The following is a 26,362-nucleotide window of genomic DNA, read 5'->3' on the forward strand; positions in this document are numbered from 1 at the left end:
CTTTAAGAAATAACCCCCTTTTCGGCCATCAAGGGGGTGGGGGGGTTCGCAAACCCCTGTGTACGCACCTGGTAGGTGGGGTTTAGTGGTGCAACGACAGGGAAAGTATTCATTTCATAGAGAAGATGTCCCTTGTCCCATCATGCCTTTCCATGTGGGTCTGTACAGGACCCGAAATGATCCCAGGACCCGAAACGATCCCAGGACCCGAAACGATCCCCAAAAGTACCCCAACTGATCCCGGGACCCGAAACAATCCCAAGAGTCCCCGAAATGAACCCCAAGGAATTACAGTAATGGACAACTAAAGGAATGTGTAAGGATTGGCTTTCAGTTTTAAAAACATATGAAACATTTAGCTTTGTTTGTGTTTTTAAATGGAAATTTACATTAACTAAAACTATAGTATTAAGATTTTTATATACGACTGCGGGGGAAATACAGTGGTTGAGTCAGAAATTGGGGTCAACTAACAATTCCTGTGATAGTAATTTGAGGAGCCCGGCGTGGATAAATCATTTTTACATAACAAGCCATAAAAGAAAGTCTTTACAGATGGGACATGCTGCTTTACATTGGAAGCGAAATGTTTTAAAGTTATTTTTTGGCATGTTTGTTTTCGGTGAATGAAAGACCTATCATATCATGAGATCATGCCGGGGTGTAAGCACGACTACATGAGGAAATTCAAAACTCACAAAATATTGCTTTCACATCCTTTTAATATTTTGCATCGGTAGAAGGGTTGTTCGAGTGTATTACTCAGTGTGCTTTTGTCATTCCATCTTCTCGGCCAAACCGGCTGCCTAAAATGTGTCGGTAAATATTCGCTCGTGTGAACAAGGATTTCGTGGTGAAATACATGTTTGGTTGTCAGATGAATATTAATTTTTAGGGGTGATGTTTACCGGAAATGAGATTTATAGTGTCGGAGTCATGTGTCGGAACCGCAAAATGTTAAGAGTGTGATGGAAAGTCAAAAGTTTGGTTGATCTGAGCAAAGCTGTGCTATGTTTATGCTATATTCCTTTCAGTAGCAATTTAAAGTTGTGTATTTGTTTTGGACTCTGTTTATGGGTTTAACGCCGGGCAATGTAATAAATAGAAGTATTGTGTTGGAATTTAATATTTTTAAGTCACGCTGTTTAGAAATCGAGTCGCTGTTAACCCTTTATTATGCTTCAAGAATTGCAAGTATTTCTTCTGCTTTCCCTTGTCCATTACCGTAATTCCTTGGGGTTGATTTCGGGGACTCCTCGGTATCGTTTCGGGTCCCGGGATCAGTTGGTACTTTTGGGGATCATTTCGGGTCCTGGGACCGTTTCGGGTCCTGTACAGGTCCCACATGAAGCCGCCATCAAAAGTCACACACGAAATCGAGGCTTGACGTTGGTTTTACGTGCGCGCTATGACTGGCGAAAGAAAAAAGTAGAAACTATTTCCTTCACTACTCTGCAAAACAATAATATACATAGTATAGCTTTAGAAATGAGTCATGAACAATGCCGAAGAAGATTATGATACTGCCGAGTATGAAAGAGAGATTTTAGGTGATGAGATACAGCGAATTCAGCTAGCTCTCGGTGGAAATGATTCTGAAGAGTCAGACTCGTTCGAAGAATCGAGTGAGGAAGAAGATGAAGGTTTGGACGGTAAGAAACTATTAGTTATTTTTAAAAACGTACTATTCTAATGTTACAGAGTACGGATATTATTTCTTCTTTTGCCTAAAGTAGTTAATCCTACATTGCTTTGCTGTTTTTTTTAACTAGTTCTGCACTGCGTTGGAGCATATTGATAATGGTGTCATGGAGTGAGTTCGTATTCTTCAATTCCTTTTGCAGGTTCTTCAGATCTTGTTATTCATTCCTTGAATTCCCACTCAAAATTAAATACGGTAAGCACATTCGGTATCTAAACACATGCTACTTATTTCTGACGTATTTTGTGTCCCACATGGGAAGTGTTGGTTGTTAATTAAAATTACGTTAGAGGGGTATATAAACATGCAAAGGAGTTCGATATTCTGTACGAAACGTGGTAATGGCCAATGCTTGTGTAATTTTGTATATATCCTAGTCCAAATAAAGGATTTTGTGCGAGGTGGAAGTGCTGGTGGTGGGTCTGAAGGAATGTGCTGACAGTGCCTTGTTCATTTTCACAGCCCCTGGCAAACGGTTTCAACAAGCATTCGATTTTATCAAATCAGGCATGTACCCAGGATTGACTGAGGGGAAGGGGGCAGTCATAGGTATCATATGAAAAAGCATAGTATTTGACGGTCCCTCAGTAATAAATGACCCACTTCTTGGCTACCAAGGGAGGTACATACACACCCTGCCCACCATCTTGTGTACATGCTGCAAATGACCATGTTAGTTCCATTTGCCACCCTGTTAATCTGGTCGAAATGTGTGGAAAGCAAGTTGAATGATGTGTGCATCACAGTACCTGCTCGAAAATACTTTATTTTCAAAATAGGTTTTTGGTAGCTGTAAAGACTGCACAAATTAATATTTTTTTTTATCGAATCATGTCAAGTTTATAATTTAAAAAGTTTAATTCCGTTTACCATGCACATAAAACATCATTTAACTGGTATTCATTATAAAATCAATGGCAAGTTAAATGGCCAGGTAAGCTGTGGAAGTTGTATTATGCTTGTTATGGCTTTTAAGATTTGATTACAGTATCCCCGCAATGTCCACCTTTTCTACACAAGGTAGTAAATGCGGTAAATAGTATAAGACATTTAATGCATTTTGTTTTGTGTTTCCAGCCTCTTCACCGTAACTATGATGAAACACCGATAAGCCATCAAGGTTTCAATTTAGCTAGCACACTGACACCTTTAGTTTGTACTGCTTCTACTGAAGAGAATGATTCTCATTTGACTGAATTAAAGCCTGTGAGACAGGAAGATCAAACAGTAGTAGCCCAAATAGAAAACTCTTTTCGTCATCAGCTGCACAGTGCAAGTATACTAGGAACTCATAATGTACCAAAAGGCATACAAGAAAACAGCTTTGAGCAGAGCAACATTGAACAGAACAGCTTTGCCCAAAGTATTGATAATACAAGTGTGTGTAATCCTGGTCCTTACAGCATCAATACCTGTGATCCACATTACCAAACATATGAGAATATGTACAGTACAACAGATGCTGGTAATACTGAATATCGAAATACGGAGGAAGGTGAAGAGAGCAACTCAGATGAGAGCGATGATGAGGAATCATCAGATGATGATGACTTGGGAGATGTGGCTTACATGTCTACTAGGGAAGTGCTAGAACAGAGTCTTCAAACCAATAGAAATTATCAGGTGATTGCTCTTTGCTGTATAGATTATCGCAGATTGTATTAGTTATCAGCTAAGGCAAGGAATTAACAGATAATTTTTTAGGGCTTTTGCGAGTCATGAGCTCCGAAAAAATACAATCTAAATTTGATTGTACAAAATTATATTAAATTACATACGTATTATTACGTTATCTGCACAAGTGTGCACGATTTAACCTGGCTAAAATATATTGGTGCTAAAATTAAAGCATTTGGCTATAAATTCCAAAACTGGTCACACATGTAAGCCTCATAAAGATCTCAAGCTTTGGCTATCTTAACCATATCTGTTTTTTCTCTAGGCTGTTATTATTGAACAATTGAAAGAAATTGAGATTGCCTTAGCGAAAAACAGGGAACAACAGGTAAGCTAAAAGCATGTCATTGATATTCATTCTTTCTTTTTGTATTATTGACACATCTCCCTTCATGAAATAATATTTCTGGTAGCTGCCCACATCCAGAATTTGTGCACATGCAAGTTTTTAATTTTTAATTTTAATTATTTCTCTGTATGATTCGATGATTTTTTTTCCAAGTGAAAAGCCTGGTTTTGATATTACAATAGAAATAATATATAGATTTAGGCACTGCCTAAAGGCGGAGCCAGCATTTGATACCTTTTTGTGTTGACTGATAGGGGTAATTTAGGGGGATCTAGGTGTCTTTAAAATGTTTTTTTTAAGTAGTTTAAAAAAATAATTTTTACTGCCATGTCATTATGAATTGTACAGGCCCGTACCTAGGAGGGGTCCCCCTCACACACACACACAACAGCCAAAGGAATACTTTCGGTTCTCAATAGACGTGCTATTATTTGTAGACAAAACTCACTCTGGTATGTAGCCAGATCCGACATTAAACCTCCCCTGGAGATACTGCAAAGGCGCGGTCAGATTTTTATCGGAGAACTCCGGAAGGAAGAAATGGGAGTATATCTTCGATAAAAAAATAACAATAATGCAACAACACTCTCCTAACATTTCCCCTTACCTCATTATCTTTAGTTTGGTAGATAAATGTCTTTACAGATTTTTTAATACAGATTTATCATTGAGAGCAAGTATCTTGCTCTAAAAATATTACACTTATACTGTTGTATAAAAGTAAGAAATCCCCTACTATATTATCTTAATATTTGCCTATTATTATGCCTTCCAGCCTTTAGAATCAATCATGGCCCTCAGGTAGTCCTTGGTTGGTTTTACCTAGATAAAAGTGAAACCACTTGATTATTTTTTTTTTCAAAACAATATTTTCATCTGTTTCATCGTGCCATTTATAACCTTACTAATTTTCCACAACTATTTGAATAAAAATAAATAAACACATTAGGAAGTATGCAAGATGCAGACAGTATAAAAGGAAAAATAATATAGGTAAAAAGGGTTGCATTTTGTTTTTTTTTTTATTTTCAAAGAGAAAATTCTTTTGTAATTGTAAAGTTAAAGTTAAGTTATGATAATGTTGAAAAAAAATGTTGCTGTATCTTTGAAAAGACTAAATACACAGAATATAAAGACAAGAAAGGTCTTCTTTAGCAATATATGACAGGATGATATTTGTCAGCCTCTCAATATCTCAACGCAGTCAATAAAGTATAGAGAGAACGAAGAATATTAAAGGATGTGTTATGCTCAACATGTTTGATTAGACCACGAATTCTCAAAGCAAACTCTAGAAACAAATGTATAAATCCAACAAACTAAGTGGCATTGATACAGTAACTAGACTACTACGTATTTCTGTCGTTAAATTCTTAATTACCAGGAGGAATATATGCCTGAATTTATAGAACTTGTAAGTATTTACGTATTTACATCAAAACAAGGATATATATGACTTTGATATGGCATCTTGACGTCAAACTAAAGCTGGTACGGTGTTTTAGTCTGAGCAATTGGTTATGGAAAAAAAAAACGAACAAACAAGCATTATAAAAGCTCAACAATAAAGGAAAAATAACTTTCATATTCTCAATACAAATCTCGTCTAAAACTCACCTTGGCAGTTTTTTTCCCTTTCTGTTGTTGTTGTGTTGTTCGCTTTTGTTGTAAACTGTGAAGTCGTTGAATTTCTGCTAGCAAGGAACTCGTCGACACAAGCGAATGATTTTTATAGCTGAAAACAAACATCAAGGCCCTTTCTTCTCAGGATCTCCTTACATAAATTTAGACGTGAATGAATATACAATGGAAATGTAGATCCTCCATAGTCCTCCTCTATAGTCCTCTTTTTAGCAGTTGCGACGGGCGGGATTCACGAATACTAGAGTAGATTTTACTATCGACTCGTACTTCAGACAAAACGGTTCCTAAATGACTTCATTCCATTTGAATCCGCATATTTTCTCATTAAATACTGCCTTTTTTTCTGTGAAGATACAAACTTTGAACTAAAAACACAAAAGCGTAAGACCAAGAGGGGCCTGAGAGTTGCGCGGCTGGATTACTGGCTGGCTGGCTGATGTGTGACACCACAGGGTAACCGTGCGATTACCACAAAACCAAGTCGCATAGCTTACCATATATACCTATATATATGGTAGCTCCTATGGAGCTCCACGCGTGGCCTGTGTCCGCGCTGGCTCCGCTAAAACAACAACAAAAAACAATAGAAAAATTAAAAGATCAAAGCCACCCACCCAGAACGACTGTTGAGAAATAAAGAAATTTATTTCCTATTGAAATGATTTAGTATTTTAATATGTAATCTATTATAAAAATGTTTAAAAGTTGAATACAGAATACCCCTTACTTCTTAGTGTATAGAAACTGAGCAGTGTGTATTTGCTAAATTTATTTTTTTTTTAAATCCAAATATTGACCACCTAGTACATTATGTAGCTTTGATTTGTGTTGTAGTTAGGCCTTATGCAAGTTACTCTGAGTCCTGACCAAGAAGCGCACCATCCTCTGCCATCACTCACCAAGTTCTGTAAGCCCTACTTTAAAGATTCTTCTGGAATGGTAAGGCTTTTTATGGTTCTTATTTAGTTTCTTTTAGTGAACCTTTACTTCTCAAGTCACCATTATTACTCATCTAACTTCCATTTACTACTTTTGTTTGACGACAGGGCCCACCAGATAACCAAGATGCTATTAACAACAAGTACCATGCCAACATCCTAGCATATGAGAATGCATCAAGTGCTTGTAAGATTTTATCATTCATAAATCTCTCACAGAGTCTGTTACTATTTGTTTAGTCTCCCTACTAATTGTAATAAGAATATGATTGTATGATAAGTAGTATTATGGTTGATAGATAAACAATAAAACCAAAGCATCCTATTCCACTGTCAACCAAGCCAATAATTAACATATTTTTTGATAATTGAATTTTCTTTTCTGTTAACAATAACAAGAAAAAGTGGCTTGATTGACATTATTTTTTTAGTTAGACTACAAGCTATATTATTGTATACAGGGAAAGCAAATGACAAGAAGGCCTTGGCCTTAGCTGTGAGGATGCAAAACCTAAAGGGACGACTTGACCCTCTAGTCTCAAGGTAGGCCTTTTATTTAGTATAACTGTATCCATATTATTCAAAAGCATTTGTTTTAATAAAAACTAAGTAATTTTCTTGGTAGGTTGAATGCGCTTGGAAAGACCAAAGAAGATGCCAAGGAGGCCAAAAGACTGAGGAAAACGATTGCACAGACCAAGTTAGTTACATTATTTAAAAAGTGGAGTGGTTTGACATTGGGTTGACCCATAGTCACCATATGATTATTCTAACCTGCATGGCAGGGCCAACCAGGTAACCAAGACGCCTTTTTAATTTTTTCTACAGAGGTTTGCTAGAGAGTGACCCGAAATCACTGGAGCATGACCTCCTTAGCATTGACTGGGATGAAGTTGCTGCCAGATATGTAAGTGTTGTTTGCATGACCATATAGCTGTCAACCCAGCTTGGACAGAAATCTTGTGGAATCGGGTGAAATACAGTTAATATGTAAAACAACCCAAGAGAGCCAATATAGGGGAATTCAGAGAATGTATGAACATTCTCACAAAAATTAGGTTTGATGAGGTCCAAAATCTTGTGACACCCGGCTTAAGCAGGTGAGTTTGACAGCTATGCATGACAAGCTGAGAATTAATTCTAATATAATTGTTCGATACTCTTTTGAACAGGTAGCTTTACTTATAGGAAAACCATACAATGTTTTTATCAGTTTAATTTGACAGTAAATGTGGTTTTCAACATACTGCAAACTCTTGTCCACAATTTTCAACTGTTAGATCGCCACCTAGTTTCCTTTGTTCAAAATCCTTGAAGCATTTTCATTGGCTAAACTGTAATTTTTTTCCAATCATGCAACCTTTCCGTTGGGCACTGACCAATCAAAGTGCACTTAACGTTTGAGTAATGTTAAGCCAATGAGCAGTTTAGTAGTAGAATTTTTTTCAAGAGTTTGCAAAATGCTGATAAAAGAAGTAACCAACTGTACTAGTGCTTTAAAAAGTACAATAAATCATATGAAGTAGATTTTTCAGTTTTTTTTTTTCAGGTAAAGGGGCTGACTGTGTGTTTACGTGATGTCTGTTAATGTCAAGAGTTATTGACATAAAAAGAGATGCTATGCTATAACTCTGTCTCCACTAATTTTCTTTTCTTTTATTCTGTGACAGCTTCCTAAACGTACAGCGATGGAGTGCCAGCTCCAGTGGAGCCATTTTGGACACCCTAGGGTAAACAACAAGCCATGGACTAAGTACGAGGACAAGATGCTGTTGAGCCAAGCATCAGTTAATGCCAGCTGGAATGTGATTGCACAAAGCTTGCAGGTTTGTCTTCTCTAACTTCAAATTGCCTTGTCTGCCAAATCTGATGTTTCCTTCATGAAGAGTCACCAGATTTTATATTTCTGCTTCTGTACTCTAATCACCACCTCTAGTGAATATTATAACTAGAAAGACTTTAAACAAGCTGTAGAAAAACTAAATGATCTGCATAGGCATGGTGTAGCTTGCTTGTAGCTATAGCTTGTCTACACAAGATTTAACATGTATGGTTATGCCTCTCTGAAACAGAGTGGTTCCGCTGCACCTCTCCGCTGATGTTTTCTTTGTTTATTCTTTCTACAGACAAACAGAACTCCCATTCAGTGTTTTCAGAGATATCAGAGAAGTCTTAACAAGACGCTGCTAAAAAGGTACATTTAGTATAAAGCTTGTCTAGAAGCAAAAAAGCACCATTACTATGCCCCTCCATTATCTACACTTACTGTAATCTCTCTATGGTTCTCTTTTTAGTAAATGGACACCTGAGGAAGATCGACAGCTGATTGAGCTCGTGAAGATGTTTGGCGAAGGCAACTGGCAAAAAGGTATTGATCAGCATCTTTTTATTATTATGGTGTAAGGATCACATGTTCTTACCAAAAAATTATCACATTAAAATAATGTTGAATAAACAGCTGGCCAATTTCAATGAAATTATACTGTTGATTTAAGCTTTACCATGACAGTGCTGTAAGTTATCCTGTGATTATTATTTTATTCTGTGTCAGTTTCTGGGTACTTGCAGGCTCGTATATCAGGTTACGTATTGGTACATTTTCTCTTGACAGTAATTTGGGTTTGAAAATATATTTTATAGCTGTGGGGTTCTCCACCTATTTCAAATAAGGTTGCACTCAGAGAATCCATGTGGCATAACCTGCAGTGATAAATGGGTATAAAAAAAATTAGCATGAATAAAAGCAAACACATGTTTAGAAAAATTTAGCATTCTTGTTAATAAACCTCTAAACGTTCACATGGCGTTAAGAGATGGCAGGATTTAGCCATTTATATGTTACCCATGAACCACTGCCGGTTACGATACTTTGAGTCTCAAGTGCAACTTTTTACTTGAAATAGGTGTATATTGAGAGTCTTATGGGAGAGAACAGGTTATGTATCAGATCACTTTCCATTACTCAGTTATTGTAATTTAGCCTTTGAGTATAGATTGTAAGTTAAATGTAGGGTCCTATGGGGGGAACATGTCATGCATCGTTACACTTTCACATGGCAGTATTAAGTTAACCGCTGATTTACCTTTACCAGGTATATACATTTGTTTGACAAAAGTTTGTCATCAACCGGTTTTGCGACTATTCGACAAGCCCGCATGTAAGCATGGGTAAAAACCATTAAAGCTCCTAGCTGCATATATTAGCCACTGCCTAACTTCAGACTTAGACACGCTAGTGGTGGTAATATATGCAGATAGGCACTTCAGTGGTTTTTACCCATGCTTACATGCAGGCTTGTCGCGTAGTTGCAAAGCCAGTTGGTAACAACCTTTTGTCAAAGAACTGTATATCGTGCACATATTGGTGTGTTATGTGTGTTAGTGTGTTATGCATTAATACACTTTTCCATGACATTGTAATTTGTCAACTGATTTATAGTTGCTGGTTACATGGAGGGTCGTATGGGAGAACAAGTTATGCATCGCTACATGAAGGCTTGCAAACCGACCAAGAAAGGGAAGTGGACTGCTGAAGAGAATGAGGTACTGCTAGATTTGCTTAAGTGTTATGGGGCGTTTTTTTTTTTTTTTTAAGAAAGAGCTTTAAAAACATTTTGCATTGAAATCATGTTGAATATAAGCTTAACTATTTTTAAAATTTCGAAAACAGTGTGGGTTCGTTCTGCTTGGCAAATCAGGAACTTAAAAAGGATGCCAAGGAAGCAATAAAAATATTTAGTTTCTCCTAGCACACCAGTAGTCCCAAATCCCCTTTCATACTTTGGCCCTCTTCATGGAACTCCTGTTTGAGACTGGGTCAGTATTATGTATAGGGTTTGTTCATTAAAAATTCCCATTTCTCATTTTTAGTGTTTGCTCAAGGCAATCGAGGAGGTTAAAGAGCTCAACTGGGAAAGGATTGCTGAACTAGTACCTGGAAGAACAGGCACCCAGTGTAGGGAGAGGTAAGAATTGTGCTTGCAACAAACATTGTTAGAAAAAGCAGTATCAAAAACTGTGCTTGTAAGAAATTTTATGGATAGATCCATTGTGGATCCCACCATCATACAGGGAGATGAAATTCCGAGACTTGGTAGGGCCTTGAGTGCCGATTTCAAGGGAATCGATCGCGTATTTAGGCATTTTCTGAGAGTAAACTTTTCTGGGGTGAAGTGAAAAATTTTTGCGCATGGAAGAGAAGCGATGTGGATCTTTTCTCGAACCGAACCGATGCCCCTATCATTACCACCAAATGACTCTGTTTAGATTTAGAATGTTGATCTAGTAGCTGTTCCTTATTCAGTGCTCATCTAATTAATCGTTTTTAGATATGTGAATGTTGTCAATCCGAGTCTCAACAAGGGCGATTGGACAAAGGAAGAAGATGACATCCTACTTGCTGGAGTTGACCGATATGGGCAAGGTGAACACGTCAAACATGAAATAAGCGACTTATCCCCTCCCAAGAAACGAACAAACGATCGATTACAGGACTTTTGTATTGGTCAACTCTCAATCTGGAATAGAAAACTGGCAACCCTAAAAAACCCTAGTTTTCACAGAACGTTAAAATGTTGTATGATACTTTACATTGCCTTTGCCTCGTTATTAATTGAGCAGTGCAATGTTAGTTCTCTCCTTTGTTGTTTGATTTAAAATTGTTTCTGTTTCCTGTGAAATTATTTGTATTTCATATCAGGTTCTTGGTCTAAGATTGCTAAGGAGCTAGGGACGAGAACTGATAACCAGTGTTGGCGTCGATGGATACAGCTTAGAAAATCTGATGTAAGTGTTTTAAAGGCACCCTTAGTTATCACGGGCATGACCCGAGGGTCCCTATGAGATCCCCTTTGGAGAACAATGCTTCTGAACCCCAACGACGCTTAAAGCCGCAGTGTCACCATTGCTCAAGGCAATCGAGGAGGTTAAAGAGCTCAACTCGGTCGATTACCTAACAATCTCCGATGATTTAAAACGGAAAACGCAAAAAAAAATATTTCAAAGTATTGAAAGCAGTGTGTCTATTGGAAGTTTCTTTGAGGATGTGATTGATAATTTATAGCGGATGGCCTGTTGAATATCTCGAATTCTAATAGATTCTTTTGTCTTTTAACGGTCGAGGTTTCCTTCGGACCTCCGGAAGTGCACTGGTGACAATGCGGCTTTAACAGTAGGAGAACAAGGGCGTGCCTATACGAGGGGGAGAGGGTGAGGGGGCAAGAGGATGAGAGAGGGACCAGTGGCTTGTTTCTCAAAACACCTGAGAATTCTCGGGCCCGAAAACGATTTATTCCTTAAATTTGAAAAACTGGCTAATTTCTATAAAATTTATGGTATCTAAATGTGTTGAAATATCGTCAAACATCGTATTTTACCACAAAGATTCATGAAAAGGATCATTCTCTTTATAGATTTATGGATTTTGATCTTTCCCGAACTTCTCGTGCCCGAAATTCACATGGCTTAAATATTAAGAAAGTTCTCGGGACCTCGCAGTCATCCGAGACTTTTCGGGTAAATTTCTGGCCTCAGCAAAACTTCGAAAATAGCCCTATTGAGCGTAATCATTTGAAATATGAACCAAGACGAAGTTCAAACTGTTCTAAAACGTGAAAGCGGTTCTCAAAAAGGACAACATGCGAAATTTTGGGCAAAAATGCAAAATAAAGTCTCCGGGCCCGAGAATTCTCGGGTGTTTCGAGAAACCTGCGCCTGAGATGAGAAATTACGTGGGTAACCTGGAAATTGCTACTCGAATGGTTAAGATAATGATTGAGGTGTGAACTTTCCGTGTATTTGGGCATCAAAAGGTTAAGATAATGATTGAGGTGTGAACTTTTCGTGTATTTTGGGTATCTAAAGGTTAAGATCGAGATGGGTCTAGTGACCGGAACTAAGGATTAGAATAGAATGTGAGAAAAATGCCATTTTCAAAATCATTCAAGGTCAGTAAATCACTGCTAGATCCCACTCTGCATTTTTCTCCTGGCGAATCATTATTTACATCATTATCAATCATTCTGTATTTGATTAAACGTGTTATATTTGCAGTATCTTGATTACCGCTTCAACACCTTACGCAAAAAGCGAGAGATGCCTCGGAACTTTGTTGGTAGAAAAAAGGACAGGCCCACCATAGGGCCAAAGGTAACCATGCAAATTCTGTCTTAAAGAAGCTGTCAATTATAATGTTGGTACAGAAGAACTCCCAAGACGGTACTATTAAAAAGATGCTAATTTTAGTTAAGATATTTAATCTGACTTGTGTTGAATTGATATTGTATTCCTGCAGGACTTGGATATCCAGGACATCGATATCAAAGAAATTACTAATCAGGTTTGTTTATGTCACATTTTTAACTCAAACTTTTTTCAGCAATTCCGCCCTTTATTGCTCTATTTATTGCAGGATATAAGGATACCCTGCAAGAAGAAAAGCGCCCCGGATGTCAATAAGAAAACGCCTAAAACGATTGCCAAGAGGTTGGGGACAAAAGACGAGACAACCCCCGAAGCTAAAGAAATAAAACCCAAGCCAAAGCGGACGCTTAAACGGTCTGCGGAACTTACAGTTGTCAAGAAGGAAGCAACGAGTCCAGTTAGAAAAACGAGAGCGGCAGCAACTGCTCCACGTGCAACGAGAACTAGACGGAAGATAAGTACATCGTCGTCCAGTGAAGACGAGGAAGATTGGGGTAGTAGTGTCTTGGATAATGTACCTAATGTTGCTCAAAGGAGAAGCGAAAGAAAGAGAAAGCTGGTTAAATTCGTCTATGAGTCAGCCGAGGATGAGGAGGAGGCGATTTCTGATGACGCCGATGAATCCCAGATCACAGAGAAAGCTAGGTCAACGCCCTCGCCCCGTTCGGTGGACGTTCAGCCAAGCCAATCTTTGAAGGTACAGTGATTATGTGCGATGTTAATCCTTATCAACCCTTTTTTTTTTAAATCCCAGAACAGCATTAGAATAAATAAAGTAGAAGATAGCATTCACTTGCAAAGAGTGGTTCAAATTGTGCCCTTTCTTTGTAGTCTGTTTTTTTTTTTATTTTTTGATAGTATAATGTTTTTTTCGTCCTGTATGCTTACTTATACGGTAGGTACCCCCTACGAAAGGGACTGTTTGCAGAGGGTTTGCTGATTATGAGCTCCTTTGTCCTCAGCAACCTGTTACACCCTCGCCCAAAAAGAAAGTTATGGTACAACCAAGGAAGAAAATCAAGCAAGAGCCTCCAGACAATGGTGTGGAATCCGCGCGTTCGCCTACAACACCAAGCGGTACCCAGCAAGAAGTGCGGGTCGATAGCAAGCTTTCTGCGTTTTCTCTTTTACTACAGGTAAATGCGAAAACTGTTTTCCTAGCCTGCTTACAGGCATTTACCGCTATGTGTTGAGGCTTGGTCGCCATCTTATTCTCTTCTGTCCGCGCACGAGCTGTGGAGGAGAGAAGAACTCAACCCCTCTCCTCATACCCAGCTATCGCTCTGCTGTCTTCCCATGTCTGTGCTATTTACGGCCCACTTCAATTTACTACAGTGGCAGACTCGTACCCAGTCGCTAATCAATAAAAAAAGAGAGTTAAAAAAAGGAATGCGCAAGGGAGTCTGGGAAGGAAGATGAGCCTTCCCCCTCCCTATAACTAATTGCGCGCACTCATCTTGCTCCCCAGAAACCCTTGCGCGCCCTCTTTTTTCCCCTCAAGATCTCGTCTTCTTATCTTTTTACCACCTCCACGTGGGAACCACGTACCGAAAGTAAGTGGCCAACCTCCATTAAGCGGCCACGTGTCCCGAAGGTGGCGCTAGATGGAGGTTGGCCACTTAATGGTGGTACGTGAAATGCAAGTGTTGTGGGACTTTGTATTTGTGGCCGTTTAATAGAGGTTGGTCTGTATTTCAATTTATGTTTAATAAACCTTGATCTGACTCGTTTTTAACATCCTGAATGCTTTTCTCTTAATACTATCCCACAGGCGTTCCAAATAGATACTCTGAACGTCCTCAAGACCCTTCAAAAACAAACGCCTACAGCGTCAAGTGCTGGAGGTGTTGTGGGGTGTGCTCAAACGCCATCAACCGTGGCAATAGCATCTCCCCAGTCAGCCAACACAGCAACAAGTACAACTGTCCCTGTTTCTTCCCACGTTACACCAGCCACTGGGTGTAATACAACAATGGCTACGTCAACGGCCACGGTCCAGTCAATAGACACAGAGCAGTCGCCCATAGTGATAACATCAGTAACTCCGCCATCTACGACTATGGTGCCACAGAAGGCTTCAGTCGCTACGTCGCCAACTACCACGGTGCATTTTCAGAGGTTAGAGAAACCATCTGTTGCTAGCTCCCTGATGCCGTCATCAGATTCTACAGTAATGACGTCCCAAGATACTTCTATGAAGACGTCACCAGAAGCTACAGTTGTACCATCGTCAAATGACATACGGGCTAGGGAAGAAGCGCCATCTTCAGCCAACTTTCAGTTATCTACATCAGAAGCATCGAGGGACTTTTCCTCAACAGTGAATTTATCCACACATACTGCTACTGCGAATAGGCCGCCATCTTTAACCACAGTGCATTCGTCTCCATCATCAGCTGTTACAGAAAGCTCTTCTTCGACTAAAGTTAATTCATCTGCTTCTTCAGTAGGTGCGGAGTCATCTTCAACCAGAACTGCATCAACAACCTTATCCAGTCGAATTGACCGAATTCTTGAACAAAATGATGCAGTTCTGACTAGCTTAGCACCTCGGGACTTAAGTAGATCAAACTCGCAGCTCACACCCAGCGCAGGTAGCACGCTGACCAAACGGCTGTTTATCCCACCGCTGCCACCATGTCGTACCACATTAAAGGGATTACAGACCTTGCTAGGTCTTAAAGAGCAATTGCGGGCTAGAGCGGCACAAGTGCCCAAGATACCACGCCCTAAATGCATTGACAAAGAAGTTCAAACATTGAAGGATCCGTCAATTTATAATAACGAACAAAGTAGTATACCCGCGTCTTCAAATAAACCCAGTGAAACGATGACACATACAGAGAAAAAGGCGCCAGAAGAAGAGTTTTATGGCCATGCTCTGTCAATCGTTGATACATTTTCTAACGGCAAGGACAAGTCTTCTCGAGAGCAAGACAAGCATAAGGTATCATCCAAGACAGGTGTGACAGGTGAAAAGGGAGACAAGGAGTTGACAGTTGTTACTGTGTCCACATCTGAAAACCCTAAAACACATTCCTGTAAAGATAAGAACGTTAATCGTTCTGAAAAGGAGATGTTAAGTAAAACAGGCTCTGCGGTAGCTAAACCTGCTGAGAACAATGAAGACCGAGAATTAAAGTCAATCACAGAGGGTTCATCCTCATCAAATAATCCTGTTGCCTCTCAGCCTGAAAGTGAGAAAGGTGAAATTTCCGAAGAAATGTCGAATGGGACAGCTATTGCTGATAACCGGACCGCGGTTGACGAAAGTGGAGGCCGCGATAATGCTACAACATCTACTATTGTGAATCAACAGGGAGCAAGTGCTATCCAATCTCTACATCGTCAGGTCACCCCTGAAAATGTTGGTGTGGCAGGCATTGCTTCTGCTGTGCAAGGCTTGTACCAATTGTCTATGGATTACAAACTATTGTTCTCGCGATTCAATAGCCTTTTTCTTTGGCCATTGCTAATGGAAAAAGTGCCCTTGAAGGGACCACACCCTATGAACCTTTACTCATATCAGTCAGTACCCCGTTACTGGACAACGCCTACACATGGTGGGCTGCGGCTCTATGAAGAGAGGAGGTTTGTAAACAAAAATGTCCAGGTTGGCGTTTCTGCGATTGCTAAACCACCACAGCTAACATCAAAGATACAAACGCCCAACTCTTATCTTGGTACTCTCTCCACTGCCACAAAGCGTGCTAGCTCTATTTCTACCAAAACGCCCAAACGCACTCCCCCATCTGTTCCTGTGAGGTCTAGCAGCAGAGCAACTAAGATTTCCTACAAGGCCTACCTTCAATCAGATGATGAAGATCTTTTGGATGATTCTCAGACATTGTCACTGGCAGAGGCTGCAGAAGTTGTTTCCAAGAATCAAAGAGAAAAGGCCGCTACACAATCAAATACACCCGCCTCTCGTCTACCACCTAGAGGTAAACCATCGAAGCAAGCCAGACCAAATCCACCCAAAGCATCAAAACCATCTAAAAAGGCAAAACATGACCAAAGCATTCCTCAAGGAAGTCTATCATTGTCATCAAGGCCTAACAATTCGGCCAGTGCAAGTCTACCCAAAACACCAATAGGATCATCTACAAATGCAAACGTCAAGAACACTTCTAAGAGAAAAACACAGCAACTGATGGAAGAACAATCAACGCCAACTTCTCGTAAACGCAAGGCCTTTACGCCTAAAAAGCTCGTTAAGAGACCCCCACTTGAAGTGAAAGTTTTGTCTCGTCCGAAAAAGCGTAATGCTGTCTTAAAAAAGGAACCTGTGTGACTTGGTACCCGATAACCCATCACCAGGCGAGATACATTATGGCAAAATCAATATAATGTAATTTCTGGTCGCCGTCCCGTCCAGAATTCGTGCCCATGCAACTTTTTTTATCAATATTTTTTCTCTGTTAAACCCCTAGAAGCATGTGAGTTTTGCGTTCTTCGATTACAAGAAATTGCAAAAGGTAGCCATCCCGTCACGCCATACATCGAAGGTTGTATTTCTGTTAACACATTCACTGCAACTAAAAAAGTATCGCAATAGTGCCTATGAATGGATGAATGAAAAATTGAAATTAAAAACTACGCCCGCATGCGTGCTTCTGAAGAATAAATTGCGAATAAACGAAATATATTTTTACATGGCCCATATCACGTATTACACAACTTATCTTACTTAGCTGACTAAAAGTTCTTCATTTAGACCATAATTGCGATTTTACCTGTTACAGTGAGAGTGATTTATACCACCCTTTCAGGAACTGGCAAACGACGCACTGAAACAAGGAAATAAAATTCCAATACACTTGTTCTCGTCTTCTTTGTAAACCATCTCCTAGTGACTCAGAGGGTTAATTGAAGCTAGTAGAGTGTACCTCCGCCAACCTCTATTAAAGCGGTCAACATCTCTTATTAAGCGGACACTTTCCAATGTCTCGAGATATTGGGTCACTCATTCATAGCATTTTATACCTCTACTTATCGGCAACAACCATTAAACAGCCGCGGCAATCATTTTACGGTCTAGTTTGTTATCTCACCCTAATTTTGATCTTTTTGATCGAGCTGAAAATCCGATGTTATATTGGATCACCCTTGGTTGACACTTTTAGCCAGAATAGGTGATGGTTGGCAAAACAGGAAGCTTTAATTCGATTAAAGCTCCCCCCCCCCCCCCCCCCCCCCACACACACGCACACCTTTATTACAATTAGGTTTCTTGTGCTATATAACTGAAGTGTGTAAAGGGTACTCGATAGGAATGCGTGTGTGGTTTTTTTGGTTATGGAAAGACTAGAAAACATTTTCACAGTTTTCCTGGTTTGCACTCCTGAAAACAGCGCGACTAATCCAAAGTGATCACGACTAACCTCACATGCTAGATTTGCCAGACAGTCAATTACAGGGGCATAGCCAGGGGGTTGCCTAGGGGGCCCGCCCCCCTTTTTTAGCAGCCAAAAATACGGTAAATGTACGAGACATCAAAAATACAGGAGAAAATGCCTTAAAAGTCCCTTCGGGCCCCTTCCTGTTAAAAATCCTGGTTACGCCGCTGATCTGTGAAGGGTGTCTCAATAGTCTCGGCGTCTGGACTCTTATGATTCGTCACAAGACAAACAGGTTGGGGGAACGGCCCCCGAGTTCTCCCCAACTGAATACTTGAATAAATCACGCGATAAAAGTCAGAATAGACAAGGGAGCCCACATCTCCAATTGGCTGCTTCAGAATAACGCCATGGGTTCTGCAGGGGGGAGAGGACCATTTGTTTATATTAAAACAAAACCAGGCGCTACGGCACTGTTCCTTTAAAGCGGGATTTGTAAGACTCTTGACTCTTATTTTCCCCGTACATCGAGGTGGGGGAAATGATGGTGCATTATGCTCGTCAAGTTAGTAGCTGCCCGTTAAATTCATAACTGGATTACTCGATTCCCGCCAAGAATAATACTTGATGTCCCTTGGCAAATATCAAATAAGTCGAGTACAGCTTTTACAAAGATAACAAAGAACCTGTATCACAATTCTGCAAAAACAAACTGTTTCGGTAAGTAAGAAAAAAAGCTGAAAAAAAAAACGTTGCATCAGTTTGCACAATATAAATTTACTTCTTTGTATGGCCTTTAGGGGCGGAACATTTGACTTATGAGGGGGGGGGGTGGAAGATTTTGAAAAAAAATATCCTGCAAGCTACATTTCAAAGAAAAAAATTGCATGCAAAGCAAATGAGCAGAAAAAAAATTCGTGCACAAGTTTAAGAAAAAAAAATGTTGCAAAGCCATTGTGTAAAAAGATTAACTCTATGAAATAAAATCAAAATTCTGTGATAACTTTGATGTTTTTACTCTATAAAACGTTTTCCTCTATATTTTTGCTATGTGTATTTTGCATTTCTCCTCACCATATTCTTTAAAGTTTCTATTGGTTGAGACTCGCCCTTTCCACTATCACACCCTATGTTGAAACTTATAAGTTGTGTGGTCTCCTCCTTTCAGATAAAACTAGTTTCCAATGGTTTTATTTTAGAAATTACATTCTAAAATAAAACAAAAGTGCTCATGCTGAAGATTTTTCAATGATGATTGCTATAATGCCCTTTGCAATCATTTTAGAAAAAATTACCAAAAAGTTCACTTGTACAACAGAAGTCACAAACTTGAAATACCTTTTATTTATTTGTTTTATTAAGACTGAATAAAACAACAAATAAATAAATAAAAAGGTTTAATAGATCAATATATAAACTGTAACATATTGTATATAAATAGATAAAATAGATAAATCTTTCATAATTAATATGATGGACTTCTCCAAAATAAAATATAATGTGAATGAGGAAACAACTAAAATGGTTGTTTCCTCTTTGTGTTCACATATAGGCAGAGATACCAACCATCAATTAAAATTCAGGAGATGGGATCTACATAAATGCTCACCCCCTATAGATGTCCTTGTTTTGTGGACTATTTCAACAGAACCTTAAGAAACATTCTAACAAATGTGAGAGATTTCAAATAAGCTATTTTTTTTTGCTATTTTTTTTTTGTTTACTCAATATGCAAGGTAAAAGCTTGATGGCCGAAGACTCGTTTGGCTATGACACGAAGGTCTTGCCATGTATAATCCCTATACCTAGTGAGTTTATTGAATTATAATTTTAATCTATTCGAAGGTCAAAAAGAATGAAACACAACGTATGGAGTTCTATATAGGACGAGAAAAGAAAAAAAAAATGCCGCAAAAAGACTTGGGTCCAAGAAAAAAAATATCCTGCATAGCAGTACATGGGGAAAAGAAATCCTGCACATCCGATGGGCGAAAAAAAAGTTCTTGCAGACATAAAATCACCCCCCCCCCCCCCCTCAAAAGTCAAATGGTCTGCCCCTTATTTGATAATGTATACAGGCATATGAGGGAAGCATCTTTCAGATGATTATCATATTTATCGTAAAGAGCGCACTCGAAAGAGTATTCGCTCTTCCGGACTCACACGGACGCTCTGTCTTGGTCTGTGAACGTGCAAAGAATACTATTATACTATTGGCAAAGCAAGACGGCCAATGAAGACCTCTTTACTAACAAACCCGTACCGCGTCCTGTAAACAACACTTCTTAAAGTACACACCAAGGTAAACTTTGTATCGATTACGAAAATTGATCGGCTGTCTTTAGTATCTATTTAGATATCTAAACGACGTCCCTAAGCCTCGATAATGTATGCTCATTTGGGAAATTAGCGCTATTAATGGGCGAATAGCAGGTGGCAGCCTCACAACACGTGGCGAGCACTTAAATGGCTTCCCGCGTGACGTCACGAGGCGCACGCGAGCCGATGGCGGCGGCAGACAAGATCGGGTTGAGTTTAATTTCCTTCAAGCTTGTCGATTTAAATAGGAACAGGAATAAGATAAAACGTTCTGTTTGCTTTGAGAGACATTCTAAAGATAAGCTTCCATACGTGTTCATGCCAATTTGTTTACCTAATAGAAGTTACAAAGAACCTCTTACAAACAAACAAACGCCCTTTAGCCAAAACAGTATCAAAGTAGAACATCAATTAGCGTTAGCATACTAATCCATGTAGGCGTAATAAAAATAGCTTTAAATAAGAAATTTCCTTTTAAACACATTTGCCGTTATTTCTTGAATGCAAGTGATGAGCATATCTGTGAACATTTCGACTTTACAAGCACTATTTATAACTGCACCAAGGATACATTCAAACACTTAAGCAACTATTCAATTATCTTTTGTTGCCATTATCATACTTACACGAAAAACTGGACCAGACTTGACCGAACCTCATAATTCTTTGCATTAGAATAAGACGTTAAAGCGCCGTTGGCGTTCGCGCTCGCTCAAAGCGTCTAGTCTTGCGTGTTGAAGAAGAAAGAAGTTACGCCTTACATCTATATGAATCATTCGAATTATGCATATAACATCACACATTTAAACACATAAGAACTATCTCTGAGAATCATTAGTGCTTGATTTTATTATACGCATCGCGCGATGGGCGGTGATACAGTCCTGCCAATCCAGTTTTCTTCCATGAGCTTGAGAATAGCGTGTTGTAGTTGCGTGCGGCCTGTATGGACCAAGATTACCGACTCCCCCATCAAAACATGTCACCATAAAAAGGCTAAAATCTAAAAAAAATGTTTGAAGGAGGAGTCAAAACTGCGACTCAAAATAATCTAAAAAGTGTCTACAAAAAGTAATCTACTTAGGAGTATGTCCGTTAGCAGAGGCATGCAAACAGCCACACCTATTGGGGAAGTAGTTTGAATTTCTAAGCTGACAAGTCTAGCTGTTTGTGCACGCGCGACATCTACAAGACACGAGCAAATTATTTAACATAATGACCCCTCAACCGGCCTGTACCAGACGTGGGAAGTACTGACAAGCCATAAAATTCATAAATGCGAAATAAACACGATCTAGAGATAAAGTTACTCTGGCATCAGTCTAGGATAAGTGGTCATTTTTTCCACCAAATAATAGCTAGGGTTCTTGGACAACCGAACAAGGAATAAAAAAATATAATAGATGCTCCTCCAGCTCTCAGTGACTTCCCAAGATGCTCCACCAGCTCTCTGTGAATTTCCAAGATGCTCCACCAGCTCTCAGTGTAGGGTTCGACGATATTGGAAAAATGTGCGATATGCGATATGCACTTTGATTTTGCGATATTGTGCGATATTGAACGTTTTTTTTGTAAGCCTCACAGTGATTGGCTGTTCAAGTCACATGACACCCCAACAGCCAACATGGCGGCCCAGGAGAATTTTAATGCAATTTTCGGCAAGGAAAGTGCCACCAAACTAAGTAAAATTGCCATAACAACTCTAGATTATGATGGCGGAATTGTGTGGACGTTCTGTGGACAATTTTGAGGTATATTTGATTGAAATTAGTGGCGTAAAACCAGAGAAAAGAGCCAAAAGTCGGCAATTTGATGCATTGTATAGCCTATTATATAATTTATTTATATCGCAAGGTACTGCGATATGGATATCGCAAAATTTGATATCGCGATTTCGGTATAAATTCGATATATCGCCGAACCTTATCTCAGTGACATCCCAAGATGCTCCACTAGCCCTCAGTGACTATCCAAGATGCTCCACCAGCACTCAGTGACTTCCCAAGATGCTCTAAGTGCCTCTTAGTGAGATGCTTCACCAGCTCTCTGTGACTTCCCAGGATGCTCCACAAGCTCTCTGTGACTTCCCAAGATGCTCCACCAGCTCTCTGTGACTTCCCAAGATGCTCCACCAGCTCTCTGTGACTTCCCAAGATGCTCCACCAGCTCTCAGTGACATCCCATGATGCTCCACTAGCTCTCTGTGACTTCCCAAGATGCTCCACCAGCTCTCTGTGACTTCCCAAGATGCTCCACCAGCTCTCTGTGACTTCCCAAGATGCTCCACCAGCTCTCAGTGACATCCCATGATGCTCCACTAGCTCTCAGTGACTTCCCAAGATGCTCCACTAGCTCTCAGTGACATCCAAAGATGCTCCAACAAGCTGATGCCTTGCAGCCCACTGGCTTCACCAAGACTTGGTTTTGTGTCTCTGACTTTTTTTTCTCGACTTCAGAGTATTGGCCATTATTTTTATAGAGTTATGGTCGTCTGGTCAGCAAATAATCAAATCTAAAAAAGTGATGTCAGAGCTGTTTCATTTAATTTATTTTTTGTTTCACGTTTGAATACATTTTACTAGCTAGGCGTGGAAAGGGAGATAATTCCGTTGACGTTTGAATGTGTTATATAGAGTATTATTGGTAAGTAGGTAAATGTTTAGAAAAACATATTAATCTACTATTCTACTAGATCGTCAATAACGATTTTCCTGTTACGCCTACACGCTAGGTAAACAATAGGAACTCCCCTACACAAAAAAACATCTTTTTTGTTTTGGTTAAATGCGTTTGTGCGCTAGGAAGATGACAATCGACAACAAATAGGCTATCAGATAATATTTAAAAAAAAAAACGGTTCTAAAATGGCATTTGAAGGCCATCTAAAAGATGGGGGGTGTCCAATGAAGAATTCTCTTTAGAAAAACGCAAAAGCCTCAAGTAAAAGGGTAGGCTTAAAAATCAATGATGGTTATCTATTGTTTTCAAAGGAAGGCCAAACTGGAGCCTTTCCCTGAGCCTTATCTACTTATATCCTACAAGTGACAAGCATAATTGTGGTAGGACCAACAACATTGTTAAAACCGTGTAGCAAGTAATTTCTAACAATCCTGTTTAGCCCCTTAACATAATTATTTCTATTTTAGTTAAATTGGGTAAGGAGCATTAACTGGAGATCAATCCTAACCGTTTATTTATGGTATACGTCCATTTGCACCGCACGCGTTTCTCGCCCTTGACTTGTATGTATCCTTTTTTTTATTTACACCTAGCTTCCCTTCATAAAATCTGTCTTTTCTAAGTATGTTGGTTTTAAAACTTAAACAGCGAAAGCGCGTACCATGAACTAAGAATTTGTGTGGTCGTTGCATTGGTGAAATCATTGTTGGACAGATAAGGACGCGTTCACTATGAAATGTAGTAGAATGTGAGAGCATTCTTACTCCATGTGCTTTCCGTTAAGAGCGTTTTTACTCGACTTTGGGTCTAGACGCGCGATGACATTTGGTTATGATTTCATGAAGCGGTTAAGCTATACGTGACCGTCATCACGTCAACAACAACTGCGCTGACATAAGTATTTTCAACTAATAAGATTCGTTTCTCTATTTATTCGCAACTATTACTCTATTCACTGCGTGAGTTAGCGAATAATAACTAGGCTTGTTTTTATGATTTGGTTAGAACCTTTAATGTTCTTGGTAGTCAATCAGACATTCGGGGACCAGGAAAAAATTTTGTTTTCATCATGGCATCTTTATGCCTGGGGGGTCGGGCTTGTTACAGTCTGTTGTGGGTAAACTAGGTAAATTATCTGAGCTTCTCAATCGAATTCCTCTTCGCGGCAACATCCTAAAAATGCTAGGGGAAAAAAACGCCGCTCACTACAATACTTCACGCTATATTGTATTCTGCTAAAAGGAAAATATAAGTTTTTTTTCTTTTTTTTTTCGGTTGTTGCTATTAGTCAACACTTTTCGCAATAAACCGTTTAATAAATAAAGCCGTTTTAGATCAAAGAGTGTAGAAGACTCTTCGATGAGAACAGTTGGTGTTTGTGATGATGACTTTATGACAGTTTATATAATTACGCTTGATCTCTTGAGCAAAAATACAATTTTCTCTGTTCATTATTTCACAGTATTACATAACAACAAACGCGAGAGCAAATCCTCATTACCCACTGCGTCACGTTCTCTAAGTTTCCGTTTGCTTGAACGGCTTATTTCCAATATCTACAAATTATCTCGCGGCTCAATAAATACAATGCGCTATGAAGTTTTCGGCAATCTTCATCTAATAGCTCTCAACAAAACGATGGGCAAAAACGCTTCAGGATTGGTCAATTTGCCCCATAATTGTTTAGCTTAGTTTGACAATGGGATTGGGTAATATTGTTGAATTTTATTCTGTGAGCCTAATAATGGTCACGAAAATCCACCAATATTTCCTAAGGGCAAAACCATAACCACGAGTTGGTTATATAAACTAAGAATTGATACTGAAGCATCAGTAAAGCTTTAAACAGCCTATGATGTTGTTACGTTAGACCATACCGTAATCCTAGTTAATCAAGATGAATTTTAATTACGCTTGATGGATAAAAAACTGAGAGCCTCTATAGGCTTTTCTTCGTTTCGGGTCGGTTTTAGATAAGACAATCAGATAAAACAACGTTATCCCATTTAAAATTACCTATGACATCAGCCAATTTATAAACTCTAATTAGAATAAGTTATGATATGAGAGTTTACAACTCAGAAAAAACTAACAATTCATTATTGAATTGTTCAAGCATATTCAGGTACTAGATTTTAATGTAAATTCAAAATAAGTTTTAAATCATTATTTTTAGTTTTACATGAATGAGTATACATTGTCTTGTTAGGAGCACCTCACATTAGGACGCTTTCGTAGAATTGGGGATTCGACAGAGCCTACTCAACGAACACATTCTAACTTGTTTAAGAGTAAACTCAAAGAAGGCCTCTTTGTTGTAATTTGTGGACGGCCCTTGTGTTGTTGACAGTTTTTAGTGTCTCTCTCAATTGTACGCGAGCATAGACTGACGTAACAACTTTTCAACGCTTCCCAAGCACATGGGTAACGCGGCGAAACTAAGCAAGTTCCACTTGGAATAAACGAAAATTTATATAGTTGTCTTGGCAGTAGAAATCGAACGGTTTTATCGGAAACTATTGAGTCCGGCAAACAAGTACAAAATTACTACTAATAATAATAGTAAAATAACAAAATACTTAGAATTTTCACTATAAAGACAGGTATTGAGCTTAAAACAGAATCTTCTTTTTCTTCCATTAGACTGGGCCCTTTTCATATGATCCGACTCCTAAAATTTATATTTTTAAGAGGTACTAAGAGGGTATCACGTAAATTAAAGCGTACATTAAATACACTAGGAAAGTAAGCAAGAAAATCCCGAACCAAAACAGAATATCTCATGATCGTCCCTTTTAATCTTAACCATTCTACGACTTGCGTTTTTTTCACGGTTCCTCGGTTTGAGTGCGTTCAAATAATAAGCCCCTTTTTGTTTTCACACAAGACTTGTTGTCATAGCAAAAAAAATTGTGATATTCAAGATTCCATAGAAGGAGTTGAATTTTAAGACCTGTGTAAATATTTTCTTTGTTTGAATCAAAAGCTTCTAATCTTGAAAGTGTGCTGGTGAAAGTCCGATTAAAGCGAGTGAAGGGAGGAAAACGGGAGGTTCAGCTCTCGAGCATGACGCAAACTGACTTGTAAGATAACCTTGAATGTCTCCGTACTCGCCTACAAGGCTCCCCTTTTGAAGGCAGATTTCGGCTTTTTTGACATATAGAATTCAACTTACTAGCAATATGCTAATTTCGGCCAAGGTTTTGCCGTTTTTGTATTATCACTTCAATTCAATGTATGCAAATTTAGATCTCCTAAAGAAAATAGAAAGCTTAATAACAAAATTCCAAATATTAAGAACGTTCCTTGGTAAAACCACGATTATCTACCGATTCGGGATAAAACTCATAGTGTCATCGGGCAAATATATCCTGGTTTTACTTTAAAAAAACATACCGAATGCTGACAGTTTAATTGATAAAATGCTTTTTTTTCAATCACGAAGTAGTTTTAGATTCTATTTAGCAGTCCGTTAAGAAGTGGGAATTAAAGGTCATATTCCGTACAACCTGTT

At 38.9% G+C, this 26,362-nt stretch overlaps 1 protein-coding gene and 1 long non-coding RNA gene across 3 annotated transcripts; one reads left to right on the plus strand and one right to left on the minus strand.

Annotated features, from left to right (window-relative positions):
- The first annotated feature begins 1,350 nt into the window (after positions 1-1,350).
- LOC5512780 (serine-rich adhesin for platelets) lies at positions 1,351-17,334 on the plus strand. 2 transcript variants are annotated; one of them, XM_032382185.2, is made up of 22 exons: positions 1,351-1,652; positions 1,845-1,897; positions 2,165-2,209; positions 2,780-3,325; positions 3,645-3,707; positions 6,207-6,311; positions 6,419-6,497; positions 6,772-6,853; positions 6,936-7,010; positions 7,139-7,217; positions 7,981-8,136; positions 8,437-8,504; positions 8,605-8,678; positions 9,750-9,853; positions 10,181-10,275; positions 10,639-10,733; positions 11,010-11,095; positions 12,362-12,457; positions 12,603-12,647; positions 12,720-13,208; positions 13,474-13,647; positions 14,283-17,334. In XM_032382185.2, the coding sequence occupies exons 1-22, from the start codon at positions 1,496-1,498 to the stop codon at positions 16,803-16,805; spliced, it is 5,289 nt and encodes a 1,762-aa protein (XP_032238076.2). In that variant the 5' UTR covers positions 1,351-1,495; the 3' UTR covers positions 16,806-17,334. The 2 variants fall into 2 exon arrangements, with proteins under 2 accessions (XP_032238076.2, XP_032238077.2); XM_032382186.2 differs by lacking the exon at positions 2,165-2,209.
- LOC125561370 lies at positions 4,484-6,211 on the minus strand. Its single transcript, XR_007307398.1, has 2 exons — positions 5,346-6,211; positions 4,484-4,550 (listed from the first exon to the last, which is right to left on the minus strand). It is a non-coding gene; the product is annotated as an uncharacterized LOC125561370 (long non-coding RNA).
- Positions 17,335-26,362: the final 9,028 nt, after the last annotated feature.

This window comes from Nematostella vectensis, chromosome 3 (genome assembly GCF_932526225.1).
Source record: "Nematostella vectensis chromosome 3, jaNemVect1.1, whole genome shotgun sequence".
NCBI lineage: Eukaryota > Metazoa > Cnidaria > Anthozoa > Actiniaria > Edwardsiidae > Nematostella > Nematostella vectensis.